At 38.5% G+C, this 19,113-nt stretch overlaps 1 protein-coding gene across 3 annotated transcripts; it reads left to right on the forward strand.

The window, feature by feature from the left end:
• Nucleotides 1-3,707: 3,707 nt before the first annotated feature.
• Nucleotides 3,708-17,233, forward strand: oscp1a (organic solute carrier partner 1a). 3 transcript variants are annotated; one of them, XR_007893890.1, is made up of 12 exons: nucleotides 3,708-3,948; nucleotides 6,287-6,316; nucleotides 6,471-6,625; nucleotides 8,304-8,471; nucleotides 8,669-8,749; nucleotides 8,928-9,031; nucleotides 9,245-9,373; nucleotides 12,850-12,910; nucleotides 13,715-13,860; nucleotides 13,987-14,047; nucleotides 14,718-16,210; nucleotides 16,455-17,233. XR_007893890.1 is itself a non-coding variant. In XM_051663473.1 (11 exons), exons 1-11 carry the CDS (start codon nucleotides 3,837-3,839, stop codon nucleotides 14,835-14,837), a joined length of 1,167 nt encoding a protein of 388 aa, XP_051519433.1. In that variant the 5' UTR covers nucleotides 3,708-3,836; the 3' UTR covers nucleotides 14,838-17,233. The 3 variants fall into 3 exon arrangements, 2 of the variants coding, with proteins under 2 accessions (XP_051519433.1, XP_051519434.1); XM_051663473.1 differs by having other exon boundaries at nucleotides 14,718-17,233; XM_051663474.1 differs by having other exon boundaries at nucleotides 3,866-3,948; nucleotides 6,291-6,316; nucleotides 14,718-17,233.
• Nucleotides 17,234-19,113: the final 1,880 nt, after the last annotated feature.

Genomic DNA, 19,113 nt, shown 5'->3' on the forward strand with positions numbered 1-19,113 from the left:
CCTCATCTTGTGCTGGATGTTGCTCATCTGAAGTTTGAGATCCATCTTCGGGTGGATGTTCCTCATTTTGTGCTGGATGTTCCTCATCTGAAGGTTGAGATTCGTTTTCAGGTAGGTGATGTTCACCATCTTCTGCTGACTGTCCCTCATCTTGTGCTGGATGTTGCTCTTCTGAAGGTTGAGATTCATCTTCGGGTGGAGGATGTTCACCATCTTGTGCTGGATGTTCCTCATCTGAAGGGTGAGATTCTTCCTCAGGTGGATATTCATTATCTTGTGCTGGATGTTCCTCATCTGAAGGTTGAAATTTGTCTTGGGGTGGAGGATGTTCACCATCTTGTGCTGGATGTTCCTCATCTGAAGGTTGAGATGAATCTTCGGTTGGATGATGTTCATTATCTTCTGCTAGATGTTCCTCATCATGTGCTGGATGTTCCTCATCTTGTGCTGGATGTTCCTCATCTGAAAGTTGAGATTCGTTTTCGGGTGGGTGATGTTCAGTATCTTCTGCTGGATGTTCCTCATCTGTAGGTTGAGATTCGTTTTTGGGTGGGTGATGTTAACTATCTTCTGCTGGATGTTCCTCATCTTGCGCTGGATGTTCCACATCTGAAGGTTGAGATCCATCTTCGGGTGGATTATGTTCCTCATCTTGTGCTGGATGTTCCCCATCTGAAAGTTAAGATTCATATTCAGGTGGGTGATGTTCACTATCTTCTGCTGGATGTTCCTCATCTGAAAGTTGAGATTCATATTCAGGTGGGTGATGTTCACTATCTTCTGCTGGATGTTCCTCATCTGAAAGTTGAGATTCGTTTTCGGGTGGGTGATGTTCAATATCTTCTGCTGGATGTTCCTCATCTGAAGGTTGAGATTCGTTTTTGGGTGGGTGATGTTAACTATCTTCTGCTGGATGTTCCTTATCTTGTGCTGGATGTTCCACATCTGAAGGTTGAGATTCGTCTCCGGGTGGAGGATGTTCAACATCTTGTGCTGGATGTTCCTCATTTGAAGGTTGAGATTCTTCCTCAGTTGGATATTCATTAGCTTGTACTGGATGTTCTCCATCTGAGGACTCTTCTTTTTCTTCTTCTTTCCCATCACTGTCACTAATTTGGCCAGTAGAGTCAGGTATAGCAACATCATCATTGCTATCCATGTCAACTGCTATCTTTGACATCTCTCCTAATTTACCATTGAAATTGATGATTGTTTGAACAACCTTTGGACCAGGGAAGTCCATGGCAATTATACCAACACAACATGGTCTATTCGTGTCCCCCTTAAGATCCAAGAGGTATCTGTCAACAGGTTTGTTGTGTTTTTTTGCAATATCAAACAGGTTTCTGATTCACCTTTGGCCCCAGTGTATGTGAGCATTATCTCACTCTCACAGTTCTGTGAAGTCAGTTTGATATTTTCCCTCATTTGTGTTTTACTTTTGTCCATGTCTGCATCCAGTTCGGTGACATGAACAGGAAGTCCTAATTGTAACGCTGAACTGTGAATTAAGACTGTATTTCCTTTCACCTGGCCCATTGTTGGAATCTCATTATCTCTCCACACAGGCAAATTATCGTCACTTAACAGCTCAGTGACTTTAGCAATGGCGCCCTCATCTGGAGTCACTCTGAGCAACAGTGTCTCTTCTGTTTTACAAGAAAACTCAACAATGTAGTCAGAGCATAAACAAATGTCTTTGTTTCATGGACACTTCCAGTCCTATCATGCTTTATTGTGCCAGAGGATATGTGCAAATCGAAAAACCTCAAGCCTGCATCCAGCTGGTTGTGCAGTCCCCATGCTTGAAACATTGGCGTTGATGATTTTGAGTGCCTGTTGCTTTGGTGTGTGCCAGGAATTGAAACAGCTGATAGAAGCCTATTATCTTCTATTTTCTTCATCCATTTATGGTTTACAAACTTGTAATGCAGGGCTTTAGAGAAGTTTAATTGTTTTTTTGCCTTCACACCAACAGATGGTCACCCTGTGGGTAACATGTATATTAGTACAACTTACAATCATTGTGATTTTTCTTTCCTCTTCAACTCTCAAGATTTTATGAAATAATACAGCTGCTCTTAGTATCTCACAGTCTTTACATGTGTATTACTCACCACAATGGCAGTTAAGCGATGAGCACGGAGAGGTGTTGAAGGTGTCCAGTCATTTTGAACTCCCTTCTGCAACAAATCATTATAGTTGCTGTAGGTAAAAAGAGTTACAGCCCAAATAATACACATGTTTTAACAGACAAATGAATGTAAGTGCTTTTAAAGCCTTACATTTCTTCCTTTAAGCCCTAAATTGACCACTGGAACATTGGAAGTGCCTAACTGTAACTAAAATTTTTGCTTTTGAGTTGAAACAGTATGCCACAAATGCTGTCGATTGAGCTGAACTTGTATTAAACCTGGAATATTCCATTAAAAATTATATGATCATATGAAGCATGTTTCCTACTCTTGACAGACAAAACATGTTAAACCTCTTAAAGGAACTACCAGTTCTTAGTAAAATCGCATTGTTTTCCCCTGGAAAATCATTTGCATTTAGGCACCAAGCCAAATTCAGAAAATGTTTCATATTAATCTAATATTTATGGATTTCCTACTATTTTTTTTTTTTTTCAGACGTTTTAAAGTCTAATCCATTCAAAAAGTCTTATATACAAACTTACTAGCAAATTATCACATGTATAAAACTGATTTGTAGAATTTATTCTGACCTTGGCATCTGGCTCTCCAAAAAGTCATAGAAAGGGTGTTACATTTGCAGTCTCTCCTTTTGCCATGTACTTTACACTTTTAACGGTATAGTGTTGTACAGCACTTGACTTCATTTGCCTAAACAGTCAATATAAAATGAGCCTTGAAATGTTTGCATCCATTCACTGAATACGGATATGGTAGAAAATCATCATGAGCCTTACAACTGACTGATACAGACAGAATACAAGAGCAACAATGACCTGTGAATGATTTACATTGTAAACACTGTATTGTACACAGTACACTAACTACAGTAGCATAGCTCCTCTAATCTTTGATTAAACACTTTAACATCTTAATTTAGTCAAGTTCAAATGCTATAAAGTAACTGAACACTTTTAAAAAATAAAGGTTCCAGTTAGTTAGAACCAGATGTGTGGAATCATTTTAAATTCCAAATAATACATTCTTTAATCTCTAAAGAAGTTATTTTGGGGGATTTTAAATGATTTGTTTCTGGGTTCTTAAAGCACCAGTACATGTTTTCTAGCGAGTCTTTAGAAAACATGTTCTGGTGCTTTAAGAAATCAGAAACCAATACACTGATCTGAAGAACCTATATATGAACAGCTCTTGAAAGAGGTTCTTTGATGTCATTTTTATGCAAGTATGCAGTGATTTAGTATAAATGAAAAAGTATGTAAACACCCCTATTGCATGATTCTTTTTTTTCTTTTTTTTTTTTTTTTTTTTTTTTTTGCATTCATTTATTTTAAGTACATTTCAGGTATACATATAATTTAATCTATTTATAAATGTTGCATATAAGAGTGTTCGCCCTTGATATCTACCACGCGCGCCTGTGACACTACCGTGACAGGTGTGCGCGCGTGCCTGAGCAGCGGGTCAGCGTGGCATTACGTGACGTCATAATGCACAACAGGACCGCTCGCCTTTGATATGACCGTGTGCGGCGCATTCCAGACATTCCAGAAGTTCCCGACAAGAACAAATCACTTTGCAAGCTGCACGAATCAATGAATTAAATTCACTAAAGAAGCGAATAGTTTGATCTAATAATTTTGCATTCACTCTAGATCATCAGCAGCGCTCACTGCCGCCGGTATGTCCCAAAGAACCCTTCCTTTGCTGATAATAAACCTCGGCGGAGAAATGCTCTACATTCTGGACCAGCGCCTTCGAGCGCAGGATGAAAACCATGATAAAACTCAGAGAGGTAACCAACAGTAGTGTCAACCCCCCTGGCCCACAGTAGCTTCTTAGAGAGCTTAATCCCTGTAAACTGCTATTCACCAGAAATGCCCTCTATCGCTCGTGTAGTTCTTTACACATTTGTGGTAGTTTGTTTAGCATAATGAGAATAAAACCAGTGAGAACAAAGACAGTACACGCAAAAAGAGTCTATGGATCTGGACAGTTCCCTCATTAAAACAGATGATTTGGAATGCAACAACATTTATAAACAAAAATGCACGATTGTATTGACGTATATTTACATTCTATACACTGTATAAAGTGGTAACCTGCAACTCTACCTGTTCTAACTCCTTAAATACATTTTACTGCTTTAACCTAATGTATTAAGGTTGATCAGTGATGTTAAATGTTTTTCAGGTGCTACCACAAGAGGCTTTATTCAAGATATACACGGTCTATATAGTATATATGTATGTATGTATACACTATATTGCCAAAAGTATTCGCTCACCCATCCAAATAATTGAATTCAGGTGTTCCAATCACTTCCATGGCCACAGGTGTATAAAATGAAGCACCTAGGCATGCAGACTGCTTCTACAAACATTTGTGAAAGAATGGGCCGCTCTCAGGAGCTCAATGAATTCCAGCGTGGTACTGTGATAGGATGCCACCTGTGCAACAAGTCCAGTCGTGAAATTTCCTCGCTACTAAATATTCCACAGTCAACTGTCAGTGGTGTTATAACAAAGTGGAAGCGATTGGGAATGACAGCAACTCAGCCACGAAGTGGTAGGCCACGTAAAATGACAGAGTGGGGTCAGCGGATGCTGAGGCGCATAGTGCGCAGAGGTCACCAACTTTCTGCAGAGTCAATCGCTACAGACCTCCAAAGTTCATGTGGCCTTCAGATTAGCTCAAGAACAGTGTGTAGAGAGCTTCATGGAATGGGTTTCCATGGCCGAGCAGCTGCATCCAAGCCATACATCACCAAGTGCAATGCAAAGCGTCGGATGCAGTGGTGTAAAGCACGCCGCCACTGGACTCTAGAGCAGTGGAGATGCGTTCTCTGGAGTGACGAATCACGCTTCTCCATCTGGCAATCTGATGGACGAGTCTGGGTTTGGCGGTTGCCAGGAGAATGGTACTTGTCTGACTGCATTGTGCCAACTGTGAAGTTTGGTGGAGGGGGGATTATGGTGTGGGGGGTTGTTTTTCAGGAGCTGGGCTTGGCCTCTTAGCTCCAGTGAAAGGAACTCTGAATGCTTCAGCATACCAAGAGATTTTGGACAATTCCATGCTCCCAACTTTGTGGGAACAGTTTGGGAATGGCCCCTTCCTGTTCCAACATGACTGCGCACCAGTGCACAAAGCAAGGTCCATAAAGACATGGATGAGCGAGTTTGGTGTGGAAGAACTTGACTGGCCTGCACAGAGTCCTGACCTCAACCCGATAGAGCACCTTTGGGATGAATTAGAGCGAAGACTGCGAGCCAGGCCTTCTCGTCCAACATCAGTGTCTGACCTCACAAATGCGCTTCTGGAAGAATGGTCAAAAATTCCCATAAACACACTCCTAAACCTTGTGGAAAGCCTTCTCAGAAGAGTTGAAGCTGTTATAGCTGCAGAGGGTGGGCCAACGTCATATTAAAACCTATGGATTAAGAATGGGATGTCACTTAAGTTCATATGCGTCTAAAGGCAGATGAGCGAATACTTTTGGCAATATAGTGTATAAAGGTGCTCAATCTTTATTGATAAATTTAAAAAGTCCTTGCCACTGTAAAAAGTTATTACATGCAGTACTTGATTTGATCCTTAAAATGACTTTATTTGGTGCAACCTAATGCAGTCATATTAAGTCATATATTTTTACTTTAATGAGACATTTCCAAGGTTGACTGACAATTTTTTCCCCCCTATTATTTAAATTCTGCTCTAGTTAAATGTAGAGAGATTCTGATTTGGCACGCCACTTATTTATTCCTTTTATATTTTTCCTTATAAGTTCAGCTGACTTTATGTGGCATCAGTAAAAATACTTTTTTTATAAGAAATATAGTGGATGAAACCTATATCAATTACCTATATCTATACTCTAATTTACTAATTTAATAAAATTTATATTTGTCTAAGAAATGTATGGAATTTTTAAGCACCATGTCAGGATGTATAGACAACAATCTGACCAATCTGGAAGGTAATATGCGTAACACAGATTCATGTACCATGTCTAATCTGTAATTACACAAACTTACAGAACTAACCGATGGGTAATTGTATTAACTCACTCTAATGTAACACAAGAATGTGGCTTGGACTTGAGGGAATTTTACTGTGCATTGTTTCTGTTGCAGGTAGTTGGACAGAAGATGACAGAAAAAGAGGTACATTAGTTTTTGATCTCCTCTCACATCCTGTATCTTTTATATCAATGTCAGTGACCTCTGGTTGAGGACTTGATCCAAATACCTGTTGATACATGCCTTGATACGTGCTATGTGTCATGCTAAACTTTCTTTCTTTCTTTCTTTCTTTCAGTAATGAATGATATAGTAGGCACTATGTTCAGTAAGGTGTTTCTAGAGGAGCTCTTGCAGCCGCAGGATCTGTACACCCATCGAGCCTTGCGGACAGTTCTGACACGGATAGCACATGCCTCCATCTTGCGTCTCAACCCCGCCAGCATGGACAAGGTATAAAACTCACCTGGCACAAGCATGTGTCAATCAAATTTCTATTCCAATCGTGCACTTATTTTTAGTGACATTTCACTAAACATTTCAACTGGTCTATATATAAGTAATATGCTTATTATTAAAAAGTAAAGAATCTTGTTGCACTAAGTGTAGTGGACTGTTTTGACATTTAAGACCAAACTAATTGTTATTATTTGCTCCAACAGCCTTTCCAAAAGAGGGAAAAAAATACATAGAGAGAAATGGTTTACAGCATTTAGGAAAGAAAAATATCTAATTAACTGTCACTCCCTCAGCAGCTGTATTTGAATCCCCATTGCAACATGGGTGAATAGTTTTTTGTTTTTTTTCTCCCCTTTTCCCCCCAATTTGGAATGCCCAGTTCCCAATGCGCTCTAAGTCCTCGTGGTGCCGTAGTGACTCACCTCAATCTGGGTGGCAGAGGACGAATCTCAGTTGCCTCCGTGTTTGAGACCGTCAATATGCGCATCTTATAATGCGTGGCTTGTTGAGCACGTTACCGCGGAGACATAGCACGTGTGGAGGCTTCACACTATTCTCCGCAGCATCCACACACAACTCACCACGTGCCCCACCGAGAGTAAGAACCACATTATAGCGACCACCAGGAGGTTACCCCATGTGACTCTACCCTCCCTAGCAACCAGGCCAATTTGGTTGCTTACGAGACCTGGCTGGAGTCACTCAGCATGCCCTGGATTCGAACTCGTGACTCCAGGGGTGGTAGTCAGCGTCTTTACTCCCTGAGTTACCCAGGCCCCCGGGTGAATAATTTTTTAATTAATCCCAGCATAAGATAGCTCAAAGATTAATGTTATAATTGACATTAAATCATAAAAAAAAAAAAAAAAAGTTTGCTAGCTTTATGCTGCTAAATAAATACGAATCACGTGATCACAGTCTGTGAAAAAAGGTCTATTGAGTTTTCTTTTAGGCCTGTTCCATTTGTTAAAGATTAGTTTACTCAGGACAAATGCCAAATGCTTGACTGACAAATGTATGATTAAATGACAGAACAAGACAGCTGGCGTCAATGGTCTTGATTCTGCAGGAATGCATTAATGAAGAGTCAAGGCTCGTTGTCCTGTTCGACAATATGCAAATTAGACTTTGTTTTGGTTGGAATTATCACCTATACTCCTGGTGGTATTTAAACTACTACGTTTTTATATGATTGATGTAACTTAATGTAGTCAGGTTAATATAGTCCATAATGTGTTTCCATCATAGTTTATGCACATTTCTTCTTATTGAATAAAAAATTGTTTCCACCTCAAGCAAGCATGTTTTTAAGCGCATTTTGGAGATTTTATTCCCATCTTGGTGTTTCCATCAGTGGCGTAGTGGGCGAAAATTTGGCCCATCCATTTTTATTGAGGCCCACGCAAAAGTAATTTCCTGGCTAAGCCCTTGGTTTCCATCCAGTAGTTTTTATGCAAAATTCCAAAATGTGCATAAAATACGTGCATGGAAACCCAGCTTATGTTGCTGTGTAGGGCTGGTCGGGACACTCTAACAAATGGATGTTTTGATGACTCAACAGTGTTCCACTTTTCATGGAAATCAACCTACAAATCGCCTACTTATAGGTGACTTTGGATCATCTTTAATATTTATTTTATGTTTACATTTGACTGTGCTGTCTATTCTGTAGCTGTACGATTTGATGACTATGGCCTTTAAGTACCAGATCATTCTGTGTCCCCGTCCACAAGATTTACTGCTTATCACCTTCAACCACACTGACACCATCAAGGAGCTGGTCAAAGACAATCCCAGCCTAGTTAACCAGATCAACGAAGCCCAGCGACAGCTTATAGAGGTAAATGTCCACTGCTGCCCAGTGTGAAGTTATTTATGGTAAATAGTAGGGCAAAGTTCATTATTAAGATGAATAACAATAATTGTCCCACTTTACCTTAATTCACCCTACCTGACATCCCATGACAATGTTCTGGTTATACAGTGTGCATTACATTGCAAAATGAAAATGTTTTGAAAAGAATCTATTTTTCTAAGGTGTACACACCCTTATCAGATGGTGAGTTTCAACTCATTCGACACACACTGCTGCTTCTGTTTCAAGATATGCAAATCAGGGTAAGCTGTTTACCTATTGTAAAGCCTGGCCTGTTTGAAATGGATAACAGCCAAAACATACAGCTGTATGAAAATCTTAGTACTTAATGAGTCATTGCATTTTTCATTATGAAAAATAGCTATATTGTGATGAAATCTTAATGAAGCTTAGATATTTTGTGATATGATCTTCCATCAGGTCTCGATTTTCTTGAAAGAACAAATCCAGAATCTAAACGGGCGTTTTGTGCTGCCGACCTCAGGGCCAGTGCCACACGGATTTGAGGTTCCTGGTTTTATCAGGTAACGTGGCAAGAAAAGGTCAGAGGTCACAGACAGACCTCCAATGTTGCAAATCTGTCCTGACCCCAAAGTTATTGTGAATGCTTTAATAGTAGCTCTTGGAAAACACTGACACTTCATGGGAATAGGTTGACATCCTCACAATCATACATACCAATAGACAAACATATGTCTCTTTATTTCCAAATTCCATTATATATTCTCACCTCACAGGTGGTTTAACGCTAAAGGTCGCGAGGTGAGGAGAACAGGGTTTTCCAGTGGAGGAAGCTACTCAAGCGCTCTACACGAGGGCTCATTTGACCTGTCTGGAGACAGAGTCACACATTTGGGCACAAACATGTAAATATCTGAAAAAAAAAAAAAAAAAAAAGATAATAATTAGGAAGTATAAATACATTTAAAAATTCTACCATTATACATGATTAATATTTAATATTTAAACATTAATTATACATAAAGTAATAAAGTTTAATTTGTATAAATAATATAGAAACCAATTAACTGATGCATATCTAAATGTTAATTATAATTATTATTATTATTTTTCATCATTTTATATTTTATAATTCATATGTATTATATATAGTAATTATACACAATATAAAAGTAATAAAATATAATGTGTATAAAAAATAATATATTTTTTTCATAATTCTGTATTTTACAATCATCATATATTTGTAATAATTCAACTTTATAAAAAGCATATAAAATATATTTTAATAATACATATATATATATATATATACATATACAGTTTTTAACACAGATTTTAAAAAAAACAATTGTTTTACATTTTGTTATGTTGCAGCCTTTTGCTAAAATGCTTTAAATTGTTTCTTTTTCACATCAACCTACACTCCATTCCCCATAATGACAAAGCAAAAAACTGATTTTTGATAACTTTGCAAATTTATTAAAAAGAATAAACTGAAATATCACACTGACATAAGTATTCAGACTCTGAACTCAGTTCTTAGTTGAAGCACCTTTGGCAGCGATTACAGCCTTAAGTCTTTTTGGGTATGATGCAACAGCTTTGCACACCTGGATTTGGGGATTTTCTGCCATTCTTCTCTGCAGATCCTCTCAAGCGCTGTCGGGTTGGATGGGGACTGTTGATGGACAGCTGTTTTCAGATCTCTCCAGAGATGTTCGATTGGGTTCAAGTCTGGGATATGGCTGGGCCACTCAAGGACATTCACAAAGTTGTCCCTAAGCCACTCTTGCATTGTCTTGGCTGTGTGCTTAGGGTCATTGTCCTGTTGGAAGTTGAACCTTCGGCCCAGTCTGAGGTCCTGAGCGCTCTAGAACAGGTTTTCATTAAGGATATCTCTGTATTTGCTGCATTCAGCTTTCCTTCAACCCTGACCAGTCCCCCAGTCTCTGCAACTTAAAAACACCCCACAGCATGATGCTGTCACCACCAGGCTTCAGCGTTGGGATGGTATTGCACAGGTGATGAAGGGTGCCTGGTTTCCTCCAGACATGACACTTGGAATTGAGGGCAAACAGTTCAATCTTCATTTCATCAGACCAGAGAATCTAGTTTCTCACATGCTGAGAATCCTTTAGGTGCTTTTTTGCAAATTCCAAGTGGGCTTTCATGTGTCTTGTACTGAGGAGTGGCTTCCGTCTGGCCACTCTGCCTAAAGCCCAGATCGGTGGAGTGTTGCAGTGATGGTTGTCCTTCTGCAAGTTTCTCCTATCCCACACATGATCTCTGGAGCTCAACCAGCATGACCATTGGGTTCTTGGTCACCTCTCTTACCAAGGCCCTTCTCCCCCGATTGCTCAGTTTGCCCAGGCGGCCAGCTCTAGAAAGAGTCCTGGTTGTTCCAAACTTCTTCCATTTTTAAGAATTATAGAGGCCACTGTGCTCTTGAGAACCATCAATGCAGCTGATTTATTTATTTATTTATTTATTTATTTATTTTTTGTAGCCTTCCCCAGATCTGTGCCTCGACACAATCCTGTCTCTGAGCTCTGCAGGCAGTTCCTTTGACTGGGCTTGGTTTATGCTCTGATATACATTTTCAGCTGTGAGCCCTTATATAGACAGGTGTGTGCCTTTCCAAATCATGTCCAATCAATTTAATTTGCCACAGATTGACTCCAATCAAAGTGTAGAAACATCTCAAAGATGATCCAGAGAAATGGGATGCACCTGAGCTAAATTTCAAGTGTCATAGCAAAGGATCTGAATACTTATGTCAATGTGATATTTCAGTTTTTTCTTTTTAATAAACTTGCAAAGTTATCAAAAATCTGTTTTTTGCTTTATCATTATGGGGTATGGAGTGTAGGTTGATGTGAAAAAAATGTAATAATTTAAAATATTTTTGCACAAGGCTGCAACAAATGTTAAATAAATGAAGGGGTCTGAATATTTTCTGAATGCACTGTATATATATATATATATATATATATATATATATTATACTGTACATACACTGGTGGCCAAAAGTTTGGAATAATGTACAGATTTTGCTGTTTCAGAAGGAAATTGGCACTTTAATTCACCAAAGAGGCATTCAGCTGATCACAAAGTATAGTCAGGACTTTACTGATTTTTACTTTTCTAGACAGGCCCCATTTCCAGCAGCCATCACTCCAACACTTTATCCTTGAGTAATCATGCTAAATTGCTAATTTGGTACTAGAAAATCACTTGCCATTAAATCAAACAGCTGAAAGCTATTTGGTTCATTAAATGAAGCTTAACATTGTCTTTGTGTTTGTTTTTGAGTTGCCACAGTATGCAATAGACTGGCATGTCTTAAGGTCAATATTAGGTCAAAAATGGCAAAAAAGAAACAGCTTTCTTTAGAAACTCATCAGTCAATCATTGTTTTGAGGAATGAAGGCTATAGAATGCTTGAAACTGCCAAAAAATGGAAGATTTCATACAAAGGTGTACACTACAGTCTTCAAAGACAAAGGACAACTGGCTCTAACAAGAACAGAAAGAGATGTGGAAGACCAGATGTACAACTAAACAAGAGGATACGTACATCAGAGTCTCTAGTTTGAGAAATAGACACCTCACATGTCCTCAGCTGACAGCTTCATTGAATTCTACCCGCTCAACACCAGTTTCATGTACAACAGTAAAGAGACGTCTCAGGGGTGCAGGCCTTATGGGAAGAATTGCAAAGAAAAAGCCACTTTTGAAACAGAAAAACTAAAAGAAAAGGTTTGAGTGGGCAAAGAAACACAGACATTGGACAACAGATAATTGGAAAAGAGTGTTATGGATCTTAACCCCATTGAGCTTTTGTGGGATCAGCTAGACTGTAAGGTGCGTGAGAAGTGCCCGACAAGACAGCCACATCTATGGCAAGTGCTACAGGAAGTGTGGGGTGAAATGTCACCTGAGTATCTGGACAAACTGACAGCTAGAATGTCAAGGATCTGCAAAGCTGTCATTGCTGCACATGGAGGATTTTTTTGATGAGAAATCTTTGAAGTAATTTAAGAAGTTCTGAACATTTTTTCAAATTGTAATAGTAATTTTTCATGTTATTAATATCCTGACTATACATTGTGATCAGTTGAATGCCACTTTGGTGAATAAAAGTACCAGTTTCTTTCCATAAGAGCAAAATCTATACATTATTCCAAACATTTGGCTGCCAGTGTATATATACTACATTTTATATATAATATATGTATATATAAATAAAAAATAACCATGAAAAATTAAACATTTGGATTTGTGTGCTGATAAGTGGTTGGATCCTTATGGTATATCACATAAATATTGATAGTTTCTTTGTTTTTGATAATGTAAATCTCTGGTGACTTCTGTACAGGTACAGTGCACCCGCACCTAAAGACACGTACCCATCAGACACCATGAGGAAACAAAAGCAGGTACTATGAGGGATTCTAAGATGTCATGTTGAGTAAAACTAAATTTATGCTTAGGTCACGCTTATATAGCCAATGGTTATATATTTGTCAGCCTGATCTCACAGTGAAATCGGAGAGAGTAGACCGACTTTTATTTAGTCAAAATCGGTATACGTTGTACGAAATTTCTAAACACGGCCCCCAGTGGCCAAAGCGGTAAGTGTTGTAGGGCATATGGGCACATGTGAGCTCCAATGATGTCCAGGAGAGGTTGCCAAAACTAGTAGCGAAGCAAGTTGTTTTCAGCTTTACAGGACATTATACAATGAAGAGAAAAGCATACATTTATAGGTTTCTATCCCCCAACCCAAACCCAAACCTTACCTTAACCATTAGTGGAGTAAAAAGTAAAGTTAGAGGGAAAAGTGAAACCTCCAAAACAAGCTTGTCATTGATTATTTAAACATGGTTACTGTATGGCTTTGAAGCCTAGTCTCTCACACAGCTGATGCAATGCACTGCCAATCGCACCAATTGCGGAAAGATTGATACTTGCTTGTCAGCGCGTCGGCATACAGTCGCAGATCCTAGGGTACCAAAAATATCAGAAACATCATGCCGACTTCACGTGTGATCATGTTTATATTTGTTGAAGCTGTATTAGAAATGTTATACTTAAAACCTAAAGCCCTCTGGATGTTATTGTGTTTTTTATCAAATTTTGCTAGTTGACAAATAACATGTCTATTGGCTTTTTCAACATCAAGAGTTTAGATTAAAATCTATGTATAATGGAAACAAGTTTGAAAAGCTTGTTGTAAACAGGTCGACACAATTCCCAACCCTCTGGCCACAGAGGAACTGAACCTGCTTGCTAAACTCATGGGTGGAATGGAAGTGCAGAAACAACTGAATGTGGATACTGCCTTCAGAGTGAACCTGTTGGCCTTTGACCAGGATGAGGACAGCGGGTAAGTATTACTAATCCGGATGTAATCCTGTCATGTACACTCAGTACACACTGAGTAAAACTCAGCTATTGTCAGGTCAAAAATCTTTGTTTTTGTAAAAAACTGATCCCTCAAACTTTCTTCCAGTGGAATTTTAGAAGGGGCGGAGCAACAGTCACCCAGAGTTATCAACATACAAGCCACGCAGGTAAAATGTCACATACGTCACACATCTGCTGATGTACTTGCTATTTGTATTGCCCATGGTGAAGAATGTTTTATGCTACTAGTTAAATCTGTTGTCATTTACTAAGAAACACCAGTGCAGCCCCAGGGGAAGATTAGCGTGTTTTGGCATATAACTTCAATTTCATTCAAATTTATGTTACCGGGAATTTAAGACTAAAACTATAGCACTCACACATTTGTTTAGCTGTACATTTTGGAATGTTTTGTGAGTTGCTGTATAGTGTTAACAGCTCTGGCAAGTAATTTATGAACTTTTATAATGACATGACAACAAGGTTAATATATTCCATCTCATAAAAATTCCAAAGCACATCACTACAGTTATGTGTATTGGTCCCAAAAAGTGTTTAGACACTTTAGCCACATTTAAAATGCATGCAATTGCATTAGATAACAAATATCACACCAAGTGGAAATTATTTTACAGATGATGAACTACACCTAAACACACCAAAAAGACTTATGTTCTATTAGTGAAATCCATAAGAATCTTTACTAATATTGAACCTATAAGCCTCAATTAATGGTACAATATATATTTAATCAGAACACAATGTAAAGCTCTTTAATATAATGCCAATGATTAGTCGTTCCTGAGTGTGGTCATTGGAGTTCTTGTCTGTTTCCAGGATCAACTCACCAGTACTGAGCTGGCACGCATAGCAGGAGAGTTTACTGGAGAGGGAGAGCAGACAGATGGACACTGGGACAAAGGAGATGACCTGCTGGCGATGATGGATGATCTCTGAAAGACAATCATTATAGACTGTAGACCTGGTGGACAGAAGCATGTGGTGGATCTGAAAATGCCTGACATATTGTACACATTCAGAAACAGGATTAGTAACAAGCTGGATCAGTTAATACATTTTGTACATGATTTGTTATGAAAATGTGTAATTACTGCATTTTGCCTTTGCAGGGCAGTATATCGTACATCCCAACCTAGTCTCATAGAATGAACGTTACTAAAACTACATTTTTGCAAACTGACTTTTACGTGCCACGTTCTTCATTTGTTGCCATTTCCTGGTGAAATTAACAGGCGCTACAACAATTGTGTGTTTTATTTACTTTCACAAATCACGACTACAATGGCTGATTATGACTGGGTGTTACACACACACTGCTGCTATGATATCGAAACACTTTTACTACAACGCATCATTTGAAAAACTATACATTTTAATGCTTGTATTAGAGACCCACCTATATTTACACATTTATCCCAGTGTGATTAGCTTGCATGGTAGCTCACCTGAGAGAGTGTTGGATTTTGAACTCGGCAGTCCACGGCTGGAGCCCAACCAAGCCAACTAGGTATACCTGCAGGCCAGAGATCTCCAAATGGGGAATGAATCTCCATAATAAGGTGTAGTTTCTCCAGAAGAGGGTGGGGTTACTCCAAAAGGGGGTGACACCTCCACAGATGGTTAGGGTTAGGGAAAGGGTTTGGTAAATGGCTCTCTATGACTTTGCTGCCGTTTTGAAGCTCCCACCCCTTTTTGGAGTTTTGTCTGCAGCTATACCCTCCTCAGCCAAACCCAAGTAGGTATACCTGCAGGCCAGAAATCTCCAAATGGGGCGGAATCTCCAAATAAGGCGTGGTTTATCCAGAAGGGGATGACGTTACTCCAAAAGGGAGTGACACCTCAACAGACGGTTAGGGCTAGAGAAAGGGTTTGGTAAATGGCTCTTTATGACTTTGCTGCCGTTTTGGAGCTCCTGCCCCTTTTTGGAGCTCTGTCTGCAGCTATACCCTCCTCAGCCAAACCCAAGTAGGTATATCTGCAGGCCAGAGATCTACAAATGGGGGTGGAATATCCAAAATTGAGTGTGGTCTCTCCAGAAGGGGGAATGGTTACTACATTTACATATATGCATTTGGCAGACACTTTTATCCAAAGCAACTTACAGTGCCCTTATTACAGGGACAATCCCCCTGGAGCAACCTGGAGTTAAGTGCCTTGCTCAAGGACACAATGGTGGTGGCTGTGGGGATTGAACCAACAACCTTCTGCTTACATGTTCAGCGCTTTAGTCCACTACGCCACCACCACTCCAAAAGGGGGATGCACCAACTCCAAAAGGGGGTGACACCTCCACAGACGGTTAGGGTTAGGTAAGGGGATCCCTATATCTTTGCTGGTGATTTGGAGCTCCCACCCTTTTTTGGAGCTCTGTCTGCAGCTATACCCTCCTCAAGTTATACCCTCCTCAGCCAGCCAAACCAAGTAGGTATAGCTGCAGGCCAGAAATTGGGTGTGGTTTCTCCAGAAGGGGGAATGGTTACTCCAAAAGGGTGTTGCGCCAACTCCAAAAGGGTTGACACCTCCACAGACGGTTAGGGTTAGGGAAAGGGTTAGGTAAGGGGCTCCTTATATTTTTGTTGGCGATTAGGAGCTCCTGCCCCTTTTTGGAGCTCTGTCTGAAGCTATAAACTCCTCAGCCAAACCTGGAAGCTGACACATGAAACGAAAGTGCCATAGAAGCCACATGAAATGTGAAAAAAGGGCTTTTGATTTCGCATTTTGTTGGTTAGGTTTAGGTGTTAGTGTAGGGTAAGGATGTCTGTTTTGTTTAGGTTTAGGTTAAAGTTTTAGATTAGGAAGGTACATTTTACTCAATAAAACCTCCATCTAATAGTCACCTTAAAAACTTTGTCTGATTACGAGGTTTTTCACTCACTTTTGGTGCCCCTCTGCTGGACATTTCACTGAGAAACTGCAGCGAAACGTGTAATAAGGCATGTAATTTTGTTTCGCAAAAATGTTGCCATGGTCATGTAATGTTTATGAGATCAGGCTGGCATGTCTCCATTTAAAACATGTATGTGTGCATGCCAATCAGGGATCAGATATCTAGTACTATTGTATGTATTTTCTTTTTCCGTTTTATTTTACAGTGTGTCTTATTTGACAGATATTAGGCTAAAGATTTCCAGTGTTTGTTACGTCCTGGATTTCTAACCATATTATACTATTCTGCTCTAAGGGAAAACATGTTTTAGCAAGAATGACTAGATCATCTTTAAGCTAATTATACTGCAACAAAATAAAAGTCAATCATTGGAAAAAATATGCATTGTGACATTTAAAATCATGGGATGGAAAAAAAAAAAACACAATGACTTCCTGCTGTTATTTATTCAAATCTCACGGAGTCCTATTCTACTGGTACCAAACTGTTTTCATACACATAAGCTTTAGAGGGCATGACATGATTATTATCATAGAGGAGAGCGGGGCTAGTTGTTACATGCCACAAAAGGGACAAATCTTACAATATGGTTTAGTATTCCCTAATCATTCCCATGATTTAGTTTAGTTTTGTATGTTGGTTTAAACCCTAAAAAGTTTTTTTGTATCCTGGGGGATACAAGCATTTAAGTGGCTGGGGAGAGGATTGGCATGAGTGAGTCTATCAAATTTTTCTGTAAAATAATGAAAAGGGGGTCTCTAAAAATACTCACAGTCTTTATCTAAAATTAAAAAGGTAGCATTTTTTGAGAAGGCAGCTGACTTTGAGGCAAAAGCTCCTATCTTTTCAATGTTATTTTCATGATTCTACGAGCTATAAAACTGAAAATAAAAGCAATGTTTTAGAAGAATCCATGGAAATGTATTATGTGGGCCCTAATGTGTTAAAAAAAAGCAATTAGTTCATTTTCAGAGCTTCTTTTATATGCTTGCCCTTTTTAGGGTTAAAATGCTTAGCTCAAAACTTTCTTAAAGGAATAATCTGGCTTCAGTACAAGTTAAGCTCAGTCAGCAGCATTTGTGGCATAATGTTGATTACCACAAAAATGTATTTCAAATTGTTCCTTTTCTTTAAAAAAAGCAAACATCGAGGTTACAGTGAGGCACTTACAATGGAAGTGAATGGGGCCAATTTTTGGAGGGTTTAAAAAGGCAGAAAAGTGAAGCTTACAATTTTATAAAAGCACTTACAATAATTATGCTGTTAAAACTTGTGTATTATTTGAGCTGTAAATTGTTTGAATTGTAATTTTTACAGTCGTTTTAGGGTTTTCAGCGTCACGTCGTCATGGCAACGAAGTTGTACTGTACCAATGGAAATAATTTTACACAGATAAGGTTAGTAAGTGATTTTATCACACTGTGAATGTTAAAATACTCATTGTTTCAACGTAGAGCCACAAGACGCAAACAATGTGTGTAAACATTATTTTAATGTGATAACATCATTAACTAATCTTTTCTGTGTAAAGTTATAGCCAGTTTTTCAACTTTGTTACCATGACGATGTCATGCAAACAAGCCCTATAATGACCGTAAAAATTAAGGTTCAAACTTCTTTATAGTACAGCAAATAAGTTTTAACAGAAGAATTATTGTAAGTGCTTTTATAAAATTATAAACTTCACATTTCTGCCTTTAAACCCTCCAAAAATTGGCCCCATTCACTTTCATTGTAAGTGCCTCACTGTAACCTCGATTTTTGCTTCTTTTTTTTTTTTTAAGAAAAAGACGATTGAGTTGAAATGTTTTTGTGGTTATCAACATTATGCCACAAATGCTGTCGACTGAGCTTAACTTGTATTGAACACAGAATATTCCTTAAAATTAGGATCATTTTTGTGAATTCTATTCTCTAAACTAAAATTCAGATTTCATCATATTTTTGAAATAGCTGTTGTGTTAATAATTAAACACAATAAAACCACACTAGCATCAGTAAATTTAGTCATAGGTCAACTATAGGCTAATGAATGTAGATATAACTGTTCTCAGGACAAGGATTTTTTTAATTTCTTTTTTTATAAATGTTAGGTTGTCACATATTATAATTTTCTATTACTCATTAAGTACAGTTTCTATTTGCCAAAACTATGATTTGATATATTTGTTTAATAATGTTTTTCTTTTCTTTTTTTGCCGTTAAATAGCCCATAATACATTTAAAAAATATGCTTTTTTTTTTTAGGCTTTTCTGTAGCTAAGACTTTAAGGTTTGTATCTTTATAGAATTATTGACTGCCCTGACAAATACTTTCTGGAGTTA

Source organism: Myxocyprinus asiaticus, chromosome 30, assembly GCF_019703515.2.
Source record: "Myxocyprinus asiaticus isolate MX2 ecotype Aquarium Trade chromosome 30, UBuf_Myxa_2, whole genome shotgun sequence".
NCBI classification, from domain to species: Eukaryota; Metazoa; Chordata; class Actinopteri; order Cypriniformes; family Catostomidae; genus Myxocyprinus; species Myxocyprinus asiaticus.